General features: G+C 40.5%; 1 protein-coding gene across 1 annotated transcript in view; it reads left to right on the top strand.

Moving 5' to 3' along the window:
* Positions 1–15,652, top strand: part of LOC5564640 (SWI/SNF complex subunit SMARCC2) — a 33,429-nt gene extending 17,777 nt beyond the window's left edge. The window contains 12 exon segments of the mRNA XM_021854642.1: positions 9,909–10,022; positions 10,081–10,410; positions 11,719–12,406; positions 12,409–12,659; positions 12,661–12,764; positions 12,766–13,061; positions 13,064–13,132; positions 13,135–13,256; positions 13,592–13,618; positions 13,620–13,846; positions 14,118–14,626; positions 14,705–15,652. Of these exon segments, the coding sequence (XP_021710334.1) occupies positions 9,909–10,022; positions 10,081–10,410; positions 11,719–12,406; positions 12,409–12,659; positions 12,661–12,764; positions 12,766–13,061; positions 13,064–13,132; positions 13,135–13,256; positions 13,592–13,618; positions 13,620–13,846; positions 14,118–14,626; positions 14,705–15,180 (3,213 nt within the window). The 3' untranslated portion in view covers positions 15,181–15,652.
* Positions 15,653–17,494: the final 1,842 nt, after the last annotated feature.

The following is a 17,494-nucleotide window of genomic DNA, read 5'->3' as shown; positions in this document are numbered from 1 at the left end:
GGAACCTGAACTGTTCATTGGCAAAAAATGAATGTTCGTTGATGTGGGCCATCATTCTGTTCAAAATGACTTTTTTAAAATGTTTACTGATGAAGGAAAGCAAACTGATTGGACGATAGCTAGAAGCTTCTGCAGGTTTTGTGTCTTGTTTTTAAATTGGTACAACCCTAGCATTTTTTCATTTGTCAGGAAAATATGCTAATTGAAAACATTTGTTAAAAATATCAACTAAGAATGATAAGCTACTTTCGGGAATTTTCTTGATGAGGTTGTAAAAAATTCCATCATCGCCAGGAGCTTTCATATTTTTGAATTTTAAAATAATAGTACTCATTTCTTCCAAATCAGTATCCCAGGAATTTTCCAAAACGTTCACTTGATTGAGAATATTTTCGAAGTCTATTTTGAAAAACTTGATTTTCTATTGGACTAGTAAGTCCTTAATTTAAATTGTGCGCGCTTTCAAACTGCATAGCAAGTTTTTGAGCTTTTTCGCAATTAGTTAGTAGTAATTTGTTTTCTTCTTCCAATGCCGGTATTGGCTTCTGAGGTTTTTTTTTTCAAAATTTTAGATAATTTCCAAAAGGGCTTAGAGCCAAGGTACAATTGAGAAATTTTATTTTCAAAAGTTTTTGTTTCTTAATTGAGAAAAACGTTTCTTGATTTCTTCCTGCAAATCCGGCCATATAATTTTCATAGCAGTATCGCGAGTGCGTTGAAATTGCCTTCTCCTCACGTTTTTTTAAGACAGTTTATCATCATAGTCTATAATCACGTATTCAAATTTTACTTCACATTTTGGAACTGCAATGCTCCTGGCTTCAACAATGGAATTCGTTAAAGTTTCAAGAGTATTGTTTATATCAAGTTTTGTTCGAAAGAAATGTAAACAGATTAGAGTCAATTTATGTTCCATACTAGGGGGAGGACAGCTTTGCTCTGAGCAGGCTATGCGCATCGAGCAACTCTGAGTAACTCACTTTTGCTCAGAAAGCCGCAAATTCAGTCAGATGTCAGTTTTGCTGTGATCGAGTTTTACAAATGTAGGATAGGACAGTTTTTTCTGCGATGTTAGTTCAGAATGTTGCGAGAAAAGGCCATCATACCAGTTGTGAAAAAGTTCGAGAGATGGGAAATATTAGGCTGGAAGATATATTTGCCTAATTCAAAGTAAACATGAATCAAACCTCTAAATTTCAAAAGCTCAAAGGTAGGGAATTAGATAGCCGTTCAAGCAGAAATTCTGATCGTTGGTCACTTGCTAATGATTATCAATCGATACAATTTTCAGCTTGAGAGGACTGCCTTTCTGGTTTTTCAGATTTGTGCTCTGGAAGATTTGGAATGTGCTTGTAATTTTCTCACCTTAACCTTTTACTAGTTTTAGCCTAGTCCTGAGAATCATGGCCTTCGTAAAAATACCAATTTATGTACACTACGCCATATTTTAAGAGTGAATATAGCAACTCTTTTAAATCAAATAAGTGATTTAACACCCCCCAAAATCGAAGGCAATTTTTGCCACATTTCTAATTCGTTTTAGAACAAATTATCTACATGCATATATGTTTCTTACTGTAGTTTTGCTTTAACGCGATGGTGCAAGGATAATCCTTGCAATACATGACTGACGAAGCCGCCCCACTCTGCAACATAAACGTTACGAGGTTCGTTTCGGGTTGAGGAAGATGTAATGCAAATAAATAGCTCAATGGGCAATTATAATATTTATCACTTTTGCCCCAGTACCTATTTGTTAAACTTCACACGCAAAACTTAAAGAAAGTGTTCGATTCCAGTTTTTAATTTAAAACTAGACCTCGGATAAGGAATTCCTTCCGCATACCTATGACACGATATGTTTTTTTTTCTCTGTAAAACAAACAATCAAACACTTATGGTTGCTATGTCCACATGAAGCCGAGCAAATCGAGTTACTCTGAGTTGCTCAAAAGCAACTCATGATCTACCTCAAGATCAGTAGGCTGTCCCGCCCCTTGGTTCCATATATATACCAGTCGGCTTGATAGTTATCATCATTATACACAACCAGTATTATATATATTTTGATTTATTTTTGTTCTCTTGAATTAATTAATTTAACTTTATAGTAGTTATTTTGATAATATGTGATAGTGATTCATATTTAAAAACTATGTCACGAAAATCTATTCATTGGTTATTTAATTAATGTAGTCAATCGTGTATTCAATCAGATTAACAACAACTTATTTATTCTGTTATATTTTTTCCAATTTTTATGTTGTACCATGCCCACACAGTTACGAATCACCCACAGTGACGGATCACTTTGGCGTTCAACATCAAATAACTTGCCTAAAACATAAACGTTGACGTAAAACATATTTTTCCCATGTTATACTATTTGTCTTCTACCATTTTTAATGTTAAGCACAACATTCAACCGCTAAACAACGGTGTATTTGACAAATGTTTAGTTGGTACCACACAGCTATCATTATATGGTCGTTTTCTGTAAGAAGTGCCGTCAGCATTCATAAGCTCCCACAGGTGGTAAAATTCAAATGTTATAGCATAAAACATGCTTGTTCGCCTTGATTCAGTATGAATTCATCATTGGAAAACATTTTTCTTGATTGTTGATTCTAAATACCAAATATTAGCACTTCTAACTAGTGATCCATAATATGGACCAGGAAATGATTGTTTACCACGGTTATGGATCACATCCAAAGAATGTAGATTTCTGCCATTTTAAGCATTGGATTCGACATTTTTAGACAAAAGCACTAAGGATATAACTAATAAAACATCAAGGTTTGTCAATTTCGTTTTTTAGCAGACCAAAATGGGTGGAAACTTGGTATGGAGCGAAAACAGTTCATGTCTCAGTTACTACAATGCAGTATCACAAAAAAGGGTATTTTACTCTTGTTTCCAGCACTAATACTGCTATTTTTTTTGCAGTAATATGTGACACATTGTTAACTTTCGCCAAATCAAGCAAAACAGATGCATTGAGTTGAAAATCTCTTGATTTTGCGCAATAATCCGTAATATGTCACAATTTGATCCATAATATGAAAATTGATCCATAATATGGTTTTCAGAAACCGATACAATTATTAATTTTTATGCAATCCTATGTAAATATTACATTCAAAACAGTTTACTTTATGAAGATCCAATTTGAAACGATTCAATTCGTGCTTTTAAATTACGTTTACCATGTAGTTTTATTGCATTTTATAGGTTGGACTCCACACTATTTGATCCATAACTGTGGGGTCATGGTATATACTCTGAATGATAGCCTACACGCTTAAGAAAATCTATACTAGATTGCTTAAATACCATTCTAAAACCATATTCGGTCTATTCACTCATTCGAATGCATTTTAATGGTTTAAGCATTGCTTACTATAAACGGATTGTATATCGGCAAATGATTTTTCGAGTATTATGCATTTAATGCTTCAAAATCCTGTACAATGTATTAAATAAGCCATTTTTCTCCAATTTCAGTAAACAAAAGGAATGCAAATGTAAAAAAACGATTTTTGAATGTAACGCGTTTATTTTCATATAAATCATATCTCGGTGTAAGTGACTCTGCTACCCATGGTTAAGGTTTCTTCAAATTTGTTCCGCGTTGATCAAAATCTGTTTGCCACATAACTGTCGCAGTTGTTTCCGAACTGCTCACGACAACCGGAATGGAGCTCACCCACAAAATAACCTGGAAACGTTTGGATGATGACGAAATACCAATATGATTACGATAAATGAACATACCTTCATCGGATCCATGTTTCACTAAATTCTGAGCTTCTAATCTCTTCCTGTGATAAATTTCCTGAGACAAATGTCCTTTGAGGATGGCGTCTTTGATAAGGGCCGAGCACGCCACAATTGCGGGAAAGTGTTATTAGGACTGCGAGAACAGATCCGCTGCGGGCATTTCTGTTTTTATTTTTGGGCTGGATTTAGACAACACTTGTAAAATAAACTGGTATGTGATTTCGATACCGAACCGAACAAACTGAACAAGTCCCAAGGGTAGCGTGTTTCACTATATAAGCACCACAAGAAATAAATCACGGATAAGCTTGGCAAGGTATAAAATAATATGCTTCTCAAAGATTAATAGTGTATAATATTGAGAAAATAATATATCGTACACTAACTAGTATATTCGCTTTTCTCCGTGTATGATTGCTATTTTTGCTTGTTTCATCCAAGTTGTATCGGCCCTATATTGTAATTTCTAGCGGACTTGAGTGCGGATGATGACGAAAAATAAACATGCTTAGTGATTTAAATGGTTTTCTTCGCACGCCATCGAGAAGCAGTCTTCCTGCTTGATGAGAAATGATTTTAACAAACTTGCTACATTCTACAGCAGTGATTCCCAAGGTGGGCGAATTCGCCCCCCTGGGGGCGATTTTCGGGCTCAAGGGGGCGAAAATTTGTAAAACAGAATTTGGGGGGCGAAAAATCCACAAAGGGGGCGAAAAAGCATTTGCAAATAATTACTCATAACCTTTGGAGGAGACACATCTGAAGGTTAATCAATTCCAAACTTAACTAATTCCAGGAATATTTTACTTTAGATCGTTATATCTCAAATCATGGTTGATAATTGTCAAACAAAAAATGTTTGTGTTATGCATTCAGGATTTTTAACATCAAATGAGTTTTAAGAATGGTAGGTATTTGAAATTTTTTGTATGGGAATTTTGGAGCCTTTGGTACGGGAATGTTGAGGTTAGTAAGCTAATATTTTTTCATTGGCATCCAGCTTTTTACGGAAAAAATCTACCGCACCTATTTTGAAAATTCGGATGCACTCATTTAGAAAAAATAGCAAACAAATGTCGGTTACAACGATAAATCGCTTGATGCCACAGACTAAGAAGACTTTAAAAATAGATTTGAAAAAATATCATAGATACGTCGAATTTGAACCTTCACAACCTCCGAAATAAATCAAAAACTTGGTGTCAACAAATATTCTTTTAATATATGGCACTGAAACATAAGTTGCAAAGCATTCTGGATTTTCATATATTTTTTTATTGTTTTTGGATTGAATAAAAAAACGGCCCAGAAACTTAAAAAAAACTGCAATTTCTGAAAATTATTGCAGTAATTTTAGAAATAGCACATAAGTAAGTATGAAATTACAATTAAGGAATCACATTATATATACACGCCAACTGGTGACGTGTTTGGGGAGACGAGCCCATCTGAAAACGCAACAAAATTAATACAGTTCACCCAAATATGACATATTTAAGTGAAAAGAAGTGCGTTTGTACGGAAACCATTGCATTTGGTTCAATTTTGGAGAGTTTAGCCTCCAACTACGTCACAAGTTGGCGCCTATGCATACTGATACGAAAAGTTATTCAGTAGCTTGTAATGCACCCAAATATTGTTAAAATTGCTATTATAAATTACTGTGTAGTAAATCATTCCTTGTAATTGTTAGTTATCGATATTTAAAAAAATATTTATATATTATAGTTATTGTATTGTAACTCTATGAATATGCGATTCGAAGTTATTTTTTGTCGGCGCTAATTAAAATAATTAAAACATTTGAATCACCTATCAGGGGGGCGATTCCAGATGAATATTGGCCTCAAGGGGGCGAAAGTTGAAAAAGTTTGGGAAGCACTGTTCTACAGAGTCGCCTTTACAGGCCTCTGTTGATGCGAATGGGACATGGGAAAGGAGAAGAAACCGAATAAAGCAGCCGTGCGCGCTCTCTCTCTGCCCGACCAACCAGTCTTCATAATTCTTTATAGATCTTTGACCAACGATGGCGATCGCTAACGGTTCAAAACGAATCTATATCGATCGCTATCGAAAATCGCTGACTGGTTGACCGGGTGGTCGCAGGCAGCATGCTGCTGCCGAAGCACAAAATCAATGAAAACACGGAGCGCATTGAAACTCTTTCGAAACCTCTCCCAGTATGCCATACCATTTTTACCTCTTCTCTTCTCTTTTCGCCAACACTTCACTTCACTTCTCTTCTCTTTCAATATGTCATCGCCCTTACGAATTTCTTCAAGTCGTTCCCCAGCTGTTAGGATAGGATGGTACTGTCTCACATATTTGCGATGTTTCGCACTACGACGAGGTGTAGGTGGTAGTTTTAATACACTAGAAAGTCTGCGCCTTTTAACGACTTGTCGCTTGTTCGTTACGTCTTTCAGTGGTTCGCCTGGACTTTCGATGAATGTTTCACCTTAAATATAATAGAAATATGACTAAGTATAAATAAAAAACAAAACTTTTTGTTTTAAACCTACTCTAATTGTTATTTGATGTCGCAGCATCTCCAGCGAAGTCTTTCCGTGAACAATTTTCCGTGTCGGAATGGCTCATCACACATTCATTAGAGTCGTTCGATTCGTCGAACTCAGCTTGAAAAGAAAAAATACATTACCAATAGAACACACATTACTCTTTAAATATACTTACTATTGCTGATGATATTGAAAGGTACGTCCGAAGTTTCTCCAATATTCTCATCGAAAGTAAGTTCTTCGACCTTCGAAAACTGATAAGCTTCAATGTCTTCGACATGAATGATTTCACAGTTGTTGATATCAATGTCCATGGGCAGCAGTGTAGCATCATCCTGTATTTCACTCGATTCAGCGCTGCCCACTGTATCAAATTCAAGCGGAACAGCAGATGTGATGACGGCAAGTCATGAAAATCGATATGAGGACGCACGAACTCTCGATAGAAAAAACGGATAATACGTTCTTCACGTGAGAGTAGTCACCTTCAATTTTAGCTATGGCATCAGCTCCAATCAAATCATATGCTTCGATGACTCTATCCATACTAATGGTGACGTTTCCAACATCGCTGCGGTATTGCTTAGTAGACTCATCAGGTTCCTTTTCAACAATTGGTTGAGGGACAGCTGGTGATGCAAACGTATCTGATGAAAGTGGCGGTTCAATGATCACAGTAAGTAATCAACAGCATTCGGATCAAATGGCTGCAATCCACACGCTCGAAATCCATTCTGCATGGTCTTAGCTGTTATTCCTCTCTCGACAGTTTTGCTCAAAACTCTTCCAAAGTGCAACATTGTAAGAGCACATCCTTGATGTTCATATCTCCATTCTTCTACCAATCGCTGCCATTCGTTTTTTAGTGGCTTGAACACAGCTACATCGGCTGGCTGTGTTATATGGGTAGTGTTTGGATACAGGGAAATCAACACAATCCCGAGTGATTGACACATATCCGCAACTTCCAATGCATTATGAGATGCATGGCCATCGACAAAGAAAATTACAGGAAACTGCACGCCTTGCTTCACAAGGAACGGATGAAAAATTTTACGTATGTATTCTCGGAAATTGTGCGTGTCCATCCAACCCCGGTCACTCTGCTCGAGACCCCATTCAGGAGGGAAACTTTAGGCAACTTCCTTCCGGATGCGTTTTCCAGGGAGAATCACGTGCGAACTAACAATAACGCCTGACGCCCCGAAAGAAAACATTACGGTGACGTTTTGCTTCCCAGCAGCTTGCTCGACCTCATACACATTACGGGATCCAGTGCGGGCGATAACTTCCTTCGATTTCGGATGAAGGTAAAAAGAGGTCTCGTCCCCATTGAACACTCTAGCAGGGTCGTCCAATACTTCTCGCAATCCGTTCTTCGTGAGCCAGTCATCAATCATCTGGAACCAACCGCGAATATCCTTCTCACTCACGCGGCCACCTGCTGATGATATTGCCTCTGGTGTGCGGTAAGAGAATCCCGGGTTGCGTCGCATAAAACCAAGCATCCATTTGCGTCCTGCAAAAGATCGATATTTGTGAATGATGGGGATGTCTTAGACTTTATATAGGATGCTTACCTGGTCGGTTATTGCGAAATGGTGTACGTCGTTGAGGATCCGATGACAAATATTCAGATATTTTAAACAGCAAAGCTTTCCGTGAAACCGGGAAACCACGGTCCTGCATTCTTTTTAGCCATTCGACGATTCTCTGCTCCTCTGGTTTTGTCAACACGGATTGTGGACCTGGCTTGTATTTCTTCTGCCAACGTCCACTCATCCGGTAACGGATCGTGGACATCGGAACTCCGAACTCTTTGCATGCTGCGTACATCGTTTTCCCGGAAGCGATGGCCTGGAGACACTTGCTTATCATTTCTTCGGAGTAATGTTTACGTGGAATTTGTTTCTGTCGGGATGCCATTCTGGAGGCAGAATCAAGCTGAATTCAGTTTTAATTGATTTATTGATAGTATTTCATTCATACCTGATGTTTATTACAGACATTGGAGCTTTATATTCTTGAATTACTTCAGGAAACTAATTCGTTTTCACTGAGAACAGATGTAAACATTCCACTATGACCAAAAAATGACAATGATGAACGGCGCAAATTTCACATGTTGCGACAATCGGTCTCTCGATGTGAAGTGGTACCAATTATGGCAGTAGGCAAAAAATATAGTTTTTTCGAGTAAAACTTGTTATTTTCATCATTCGAAGCATAACACAAACAGTAATGATCGCACTTGCGATATTTTCATTACGAAAATTTGTTTCGTGTTAAAAAAAACTCCTATTTATAAATGCGAAATTTTTAACAAATCGCTAAGAAAGATTCGTCAGTATGATACTGCTCATAAAAATTGCTCTTTTTTATGGTTTTGTAATAATTAGTACAAAAATAGCGATGCACATACGTGTAAATATGTTGATATTGATTTCCCAATCAATTTATTTAATGCATTTTTGTGTGTTAGAGGGAAAATAGGTCGTCATATTGCCATAATTGGTGCTATTGCTATAGTTGGAACTTCTACCCTATATAATATTAGAATCCTCCAGTAAAGGCAGTCGAAGAGTCAAGCATTTACGAGTTCTGCCATCTAGATCTAATGATTGTCTAATTATACTACCTGCGCTCTTCAATGCATTCTGCAATCATCAAATCCACAAATTGAATGTTCACTAGGCCCGCTCAGTAGCAAAATTGAAAATCAATCAATGTAATGCAGATTCTTGAAATACTTGGTTTCGGTTCACCTCCAGATATAATAAAAGTTGTCCGAGGCAGTGTTTTACAAACATATATAGCATTTAATTGCACAAAGTAACAAAAAGTAAACAACTGATTCATAAATCGTGTTCACATTGATTCATATTTGTGGACAACTTTTTTGCCGATTCATAAATTGTGGTTTTAGACAATGTTCAAATAAGTGGAACTTTCAAATGTTTTCAGCGATTTTAATGACAACGTTGTGCATGAACTGCAGGTATATACACCGCTTTACCATTCGGCATTGATTTCATAAAAAAATATTGTTTATTTTGCTCTCTATAATTTTTCAAATTTAAGCAGAGCCTTATATGATTCATAACTGTGGGACCAGTGTACATACAGTTTCTCCTCACTTTGGTAGATGAGGTTCACACGAACCGCTGCATGAAGTTCCCGATCTTTTTTAAGATAGCTTGCTGTTGTACTGCATCTTCTATGTCCTCTAAAAGATCCGATTCTAAATCAAATTGTAATGTGTTATAAGACTTCAATTTATAATTGACAGCTCCACAAACAGTGTTGAAAAGTGAAACTTTTCAGCATCACTTACAGTTCTGAAAAGTTTCTACTGTTATGAAAATAAGCCATTATGTTGTTCATCCTCTTGATGAAAAGTAGGCTCATATACAACGGAATTGCATAAATAACTATTACATAACCACATGATGCCAAAATGTATTCCTTGTTATATATAACAAGGCATTATTGTTCTGAAACTTCATCTCCATATCAACATATTTTTTCCTCCTAATTTTGCGATCCTAACGCACATAGTCAGAGAGTTCAGATTCGAAATAACCACCAATCATCTTCTTTCCGCAGATGCGATGTTTCATGGACTTCAAACCGGGCGGAGCGCTCTGCCACATTCTGGCCACAATGTACCGCTATAAAGCCGAACAGCGCTGGCGAAAGTTCGACTTCACGGTGAACAAGGTTAGCAAGTTCCATGTCCGTGCCGTTTTCCGTTTGATCAAATGATTCACACTTTCAGAACCCGATGCGTAAGGACCCCATTATTCAAATGCTGCTGGACATGGAAACGGCCCTCATCGAGGCCGAATGCATGCGTCTGCCGATTGTGTACGTGCGCCCGGAGGTGGACAAGGGCACGGCCAACCGGATAACGGACATTGTCACGAACCATCAGGGCGAGATGACGCTGGACGAGGAGGAAGCGACGCACATAATCTATCCGGCGGTGGATCCTCTGCCGGAGGATTACGCTCGGCCAACATTCCGGCGCGATAAGCACGTGATGATCCATTGGTATTACTTCCCGGAGTCGTACGACACCTGGGTGCCCAACACGTTTGATTTACCGGTGGAGTTGTTAAACGTTTTAATTTGTCTACTAATATTATCCGGAATCCGTGAACGTTACCGTAATCTCAACAGCTGAATAGTTCGACCTTAGCTACCAAAAAAGGAAATTATTTCATTTCTGATGTGATGATGTCGCAAGTTCAAAATTCAGAAACTAGATTTATGAAGACTCCAATAGATTTCATCAATTTTATATACCGTGTACCTATTCAGCCTTTCGATCGTTCAACCTTATGTTCTCTGCCTTTAGCAATTTCCGCCATCTGTGATTCCCAGCAATTCAAAAAAGCAGAAACCGCAAAAGATACTAATCGCGAATAGTATAGAGTAAAGTGGGGCAAAAGTTCGACCTTAGTGGTTAATCAAAGTTCCAGGAAAACAATAGCAGTTGAAACAAAACAAATACCATACAGTGTCAACATATTGGCTATAATATTGCTGAACAAACTTGTGTCAAAATATTTACTTATTTTTAGTTATAACAGTTTTCAAAATTGATTGTCTTAAACGAACTTTTGCCCCACCGGTGGGGCAAGAGTTCGAATATAGTGTGGGGCAAATGTTCGCTGGCTAATATACAAAATATCGATACTATTATGACAGGCATACTTTACACCAGCCGTAAACTTAAGTTTTCCGAAAATACACACTAAATTTTATCAAAAAATTGCCCAAACAGAGTTAATTTTAATACACTCGAAAATTGCCGTTTTTCGCGAAACTATGTGGAAATGTAAAATTTGTGTACGTTTTTCGCACGATCAGACAATTTTGCTAAATTTGAAGATAACATGTGGATTTTAGGCAATTTGCAAATTTTTCCGTGAGTTTATACATGGTTTCGAACTTTTGCCCCGCTGATTTGAACTTTTGCCCCACTATGAGCTAAAAATTGTTTCCAAGCATTTATGCAAAACTAATACACATCATAGCATCCTTATTATAGGCCTAGAAAAGCCCTTACATAAAATATTGAAAAAGATTTATCTTCAATTAGTTCCATGCAACGAAATTTTGACCAAAAATTACAATATTCACGTCGAAAAACAACAAATAGCCATAACTTTTTCTAAATCTCAATCGATTTTTATGATATATGGAGTGAAAGTTTCTTACTTGAATAGCATTCGAGCCACCATGATATTTATAAGTTTTGTTTTGAATTGAGCTAGATATCTTTAAAAGAAACTCTTGCCCCACTCGAACTTTTGCCCCACTTTACTCTACCGTTAAGTGGATTTCCGTGAATTGTTATACAATCGTGACACATTCTAATATTATGATCTATTTGTAATTTTTGTTACAGGATAATGTCCCTGATTCTCCTATGTCCCCGGGAGATCGTTGGCGGGTGTCTCTTTCCTGGGTTACAGATCTGGACGAATACAACGAATGGATGGCAGAAGAGGACTACGAAGTAGATGAAGATGGACGCAAGAAGGTGCATAAATTGCGCCTTGGAGTAGAAGATCTGATGTCCGGAGTGGACGATAAAATTAAGAAATCGAAAGTTGTGCACCAGAAGCGCAAACGGTCCCCTTCGCCTCCACTCAAGGGAGGAAAGCGGAAAAGTGGCCGATCACCGGCCGTTTTCCAGAAAAAGCCCCGTGCAGATGATGAAGAATCGGAAGACATGACGAAGGATATGGACGATCCGCAACCGGAAACGAATCTTACCGAAGTGAAAGCCAGTTCAAGCAATTCTACTTCAGGTCCGGCCACTCCGCAACCAAAGCGTGATCCTGAAATGATGCCCATTAAATATGCTACCATGACCGATCTGGATGAGGAAATCGACAGGGCCAATGCAGATCGTGCTGGAGACGACAGCCAGGCCGGCAAGACCAGCGATAACAGTAACACCCAAGAATTTCCGCACGGAAAAGACGATCTCGAGGACAATGTTACTGAACAAACGCATCACATCATTGTACCGTCGTATTCGGCATGGTTCGATTACAATTCCATCCATGTAGTTGAGAAACGAGCCCTTCCGAGTTCTTCAATGGAAAGAATAAATCGAAAACTCCGGAAATCTTTTTGGCTTACCGCAATTTCATGATCGACACTTACAGGCTGAATCCAACTGAATATCTTACCAGCACCGCCTGTCGACGGAATTTGGCTGGCGATGTTTGCGCTATAATGCGGGTTCACGCGTTCCTCGAGCAGTGGGGCTTGATCAATTATCAAATCGATGCTGATTCGCGTCCAACTCCCATGGGCCCTCCACCCACTTCCCATTTCCCATGTTCTGAGCGATACTCCATCAGGTCTGCAACCTCTAAATCCTCCCAAAACAGCGCAGCCATCGGCTGCAAAGAATCTCCTTGATTGGACAAGAAAACCGACAAAAGGATGATCCTGCCACTCCAGGAACACCGGCCGCTGCTGCAACGCCAGCGGACGGAATCAAAACCGAGGCTGGAGCAGTCGCTGCCGATCCAAACGGTCAATTTGGGCTTCGTTTGGATCAGTACGCCAAGAAACCGTCTGCAATGCGGAACAAGACCGCCGCAAGCATGTCTCGAGATTGGACCGAACAGGAGACACTCCTACTGTTGGAGGGGCTGGAAATGTACAAGGACGATTGGAACAAAGTGTGCGAGCATGTGGGATCACGCACCCAGGATGAGTGCATTCTCCATTTTTGAGACTGCCCATCGAAGATCCCTACCTGGAGGATGATAATACCTATCTGGGGCCACTGTCCTACCAGCCGATCCATTCAGCAAAGCTGGCAATCCAATCATGTCGACTGTTGCCTTCTTGGCTTCGGTGGTTGACCCGAGGATTGCTGCAAGTGCTGCCAAGGCCGCTATGGAGGAGTTTGCTGCAATTAAGGTATGTTTTTCTTTTGAAACCAAACCTTAGGATTTCAGGTTCTTTTTGATCTATTATACAATTTAAATCACTATCTTTCGATTGAGATAACCCAGAAATTTGCAGTTTTTTGACAATTATCTTTTGTTCCCACCTCATTTGAGTCGAGTATTGTCTCCTCGCTATACCAGACCAAGAGCTCTCACCTCACGCCACTCGTAGAATAAGCCCAAATGTCACCACAGGGGGAAGGTGTTTCTTAAAATTGATGAGTGTGTCTCTCACTGAATCCAAACAGAACAGAAATTGATTCTTGTGAGCTGTTCAAATATGGTCAAAATTGCCATTCATTTCAGGACGAAGTTCCGGCCACGATGATGGATGCCCCATCTGAAGAATGTTGAAAAGTCGAGCTTCGGAGGAAAGTTCGACCCCTACGCTGGATTGGCAACTAGTGGCATTGCTGGAACCGGTCCGGATAAGGACAAGGACGAAGAGGAAGGTAAATTGCCGGGATCTGTTGGCACTCCGGGTGTTCCCGCAACTCCCGGGTCCACCGACGTGGAGATGAAGGACGTCTCCAAGAAGGATGACGGTGAGTTTGGCTTGAGGTTTCTTTTATGAAAACCGTAACTTTCAGACTTGGTTGCTTGTTGAAAAGATGCTTTTAGGCTTTTTCAAGGCTCTCATTTTGTATCTATTTGTTTTCGCTTCTCGTTTCATTGATTCTGCTGCGCCTATGCTACATACTTCATTTCATTTTCTTTGGTTGGGCTTGTTGATTCGTTTGTTTCATGGTTTGTCAATTCTAAGACAAAGATAAAACTGATAAATCGGCACTAGAAGATAGTACTAAAACGTCTGATTCTAATGCTGCGGTAGGAAGCGATCAGCAGAAACCGATGGCGGTACAGATGCTGACAAGAACAAGGAATCTTCATCGGAATTGACCAAGGAGAATGGCGATCCGAAGGTATTTAACGAAGGAAATCTTCAATCAGCTGCAGCTGCTGCTTTGGCCGCGGCTGCCGTCAAGGCTAAACATTTGGCCGCCGTTGAGGAAAGAAAAATTAAAAGCTTAGTCGCATTGCTAGTTGAGACGCAAATGAAGAAACTAGAAATTAAGCTGCGACACTTTGAAGAGCTCGAAACGACAATGGAACGTGAGCGCGAAGGTTTGGAATATCAACGGCAACAGTTGATCCAAGAACGTCAACAGTTCCATTTGGAACAACTCAAGGCGGCCGAATTCCGAGCAAGGCAGCAGGCTCATCAGCGATTCCAACTAGAACAAGGACAATGGCAGCAACCTGCAGGTGGCGCTTCACAGCAGCAACTTCCCCAAGGAGCCACTCAAGGCCCGCCCGGACCAGGCCAGGCCCCTGGAACTAGTGAGTCTGATATTGAATTGTGGACCATCACCCGCTTTTCATCGAACCTTATTAACATTTCTTTATCTTTCATTTTAGACTCTCAGCAGCAGCCACCAGTGCCATCTACCGGTGGACATCCTGGAGCTCCAGCCCCGCCGAGCAGCGCCAGCACACCCAGCAGCAACGGAATCATCTCTGCTCCTCCTACTACGATGCCTACAGACGGTTCTACCCCAAATAACGTTATGCCTCCGACGGCGCCTGGTCAACCGCCGTCCTCGCAGCATACGTCGGTTCCACCCCAACAACCTCCAAACAATGCCACCCCACCCGGGCCATCCCGCAAGTGGTGCACCAATGCCTGGAGGTCCGCCTGGTGGTCCCCATCAGCCACCACATCATCCTCCGCCTCAGCAGCAACCACCCCTTCCCCCACAACAGGCTCCTCTGCCACCTACACAAGGGCCACCTCCACCGGTTCAGGCAGGACCAGGAGGCGCTCCAATGCCCGGACCCCCTCAGGGACCCCCCGGGCCGCCGCCTACCAGCGGGCCTATCCCTCCACCTCTTAAATCCTTAGATTAGGCACCCATTGTGGCACAAAGGCTTTTATGGAAGTAGACGATTGACATAATTTAGGTTCCCGCCACTTTGTGTGCAAGCAAGCCTCCGTTCCCTTAGTAGGACATATATTTATCAATTTCTGATAAGATTAATGGTAATCTATGCTGGACAACGTGGTATCTAACCACGGGATTTTGAGTTATTTCTCTCTCATAGTGTCCAAAAGTGTTTCTGTTTTTCCGATTTCCCATTGTGACATGTTGTCAAGAGACAGAATTTCACGCAGTCCCGATTATTCCGATTTTTACAACTTCGAGAACCGATAGATGTATAATTAGTTTTTAAAACTTACGCAAAATGCGGTGGATTCTAGGTGGCATCGCAGTACATTGAGTTTTTGCCCTGTGTCCGTTCAAGGACACTAGAATCCACGGAGGATGGTAGTGTAGTAAGCGTAATATATCTTTTATTGTAAGTGTAGAAGATGTGTTGTATTTATTTGGAAATAGTTTTTGAGAAATCCATCCACTGTCAGCTTCTTTCTTCGGTCAGCCTAGGTTTACCTTATTTGTTCAAGGATAATTCTTCGAATTAGGGAGTCAACGTGGCATAGTTGGCTGCACGTTCACTTTAAATGCGGATGGTCTTGAATTTCCGACTCCTTAAAAACATTTCCTTAGGTTGCTTGAAAACGATATCAGTCTACCTATTCAACACTATAGTCATATGAATGCGGACTGACAACTACCATGCTAAAAACTCGGATAACACGGCGTCTTCTAACAGCAAGGAACAATGGGTAGTATAAATAAAGAGCCAAGTTAACTTTGCTACTCATAGCATCTACTGAAAAACAAGGGGAGTGTTTGGTTCATCGTTTTTTTCGCTTCTCCCTACAGGGGAGAGTGATGCAAAAAGAGGTTCGCGCAGTGCGAAGAAAAAGTGGAGTGATCGAGTCAGTATAGTGTTTGATCAATCGATTGTGTCAGCAGGAGCGATACAGACTTAAGCGGAAACAGCAAACCCACTTATTCCGGGACAAAAAGCGCCGGACTGGCAGAGGTGGAATGCAAAGAGATGGAGTTGCTGTACCGTTCTCAAGAATCGCATCCCTAGAACCTGGATGACGCAGAAATCAGGCGCAGAGGTGTGGACAGCGAAGGTATAATGCGATGATAGATTTCAAAGAGGATTTGCTATAAATTGAGTGAAAAATCTGGGTTTTGATCCACTGAGTAAAAATGAGTGGCGAGAATCTTATTTTAATTTGGTTTTTACATTGCCATAATAAGAATCTCTTTTGTAACAATGGTTATAAAAATCTGATTCCAGCCTTCATTTTCGTAAAATTTACAAGCAGAAAGTAGATGTTGTTAAGCATTGCGTTTGCCACCGAAAAGTGAATCTTGTGGGATACTGTTGTATATGTTAAAGCCTAAGGTAACTTTACTAGCGACGATTCGGCTATCCAACGGCGAACAAACTGTGTGAAGAAAGCAAGATGAGAATTGGCTGGTCGATATGCCCACTGAGACTCATCACACGAGCAGATACGCAACCGATGCGATGCTCCAAGTGTATGGACTTCAGACACCCGGCGGCAAGCTTAAAAAGTTTGGACAGAATCGAACTGTGCAGGAAATGTGGAGAAAGAGGTCACCTTGTTTGCTTGCTCTGCTCACCGAAGGAAGGAAACATTTGACGGGCAGCTAAATTGCCGTGCGATCGCAGCCAACAGTAACGGAGGTTACGCAGATCAACCTGAATCACTGCGACACAGCACACCAACTGTTGTGGTAGTGTACACAGAAATTAAGTGCGACGTTGCGATATATCTGAACCGTTTCAAGGTGGTGCACAGGCGCAACGGCGATACAAATGACGGGTAGGTTTCCTATCCAGGAAGTGGTTGCCATCTCAAACGCAGGGTTCGTGATCGCCAAAATCAACGGAATCTTTTGTAGCTGCTACGCGCCTCCAAGATGGACGCTCGAAGAATTTGGTCGGATGTTGGAGGAGTAGATCGACAATCTAGTCGATCGAAAACCAGTGCTGATTGGAAGTGACTTCAATGCATGGGCCTTGGAGTGGGGTAACCAATGCTAGAGGTTGCAACCTGCTGGAGGCTCTAGCAAAGCAAGACTTACGATTGTACAACGAAGGCACCGTTAGCACATTTCGGTAAGACGGACGGGAGTCGATCATCGACCTAACATTTTGTAGCCCATCACTGGCGGGCAACATGAACTGGAGGGTAGGCGAAGAGTACACCCATAGCAATTACCAGGCGATACGCTACAGGATTGATCAAGCGGAACATGG

The sequence above is a fragment of the Aedes aegypti genome, chromosome 3 (assembly GCF_002204515.2).
Source record: "Aedes aegypti strain LVP_AGWG chromosome 3, AaegL5.0 Primary Assembly, whole genome shotgun sequence".
In the NCBI taxonomy this organism is placed as follows: domain Eukaryota; kingdom Metazoa; phylum Arthropoda; class Insecta; order Diptera; family Culicidae; genus Aedes; species Aedes aegypti.
Note: the sequence above shows the minus strand (reverse complement) of the source record. Positions and strands in the feature narration are given on the sequence as shown.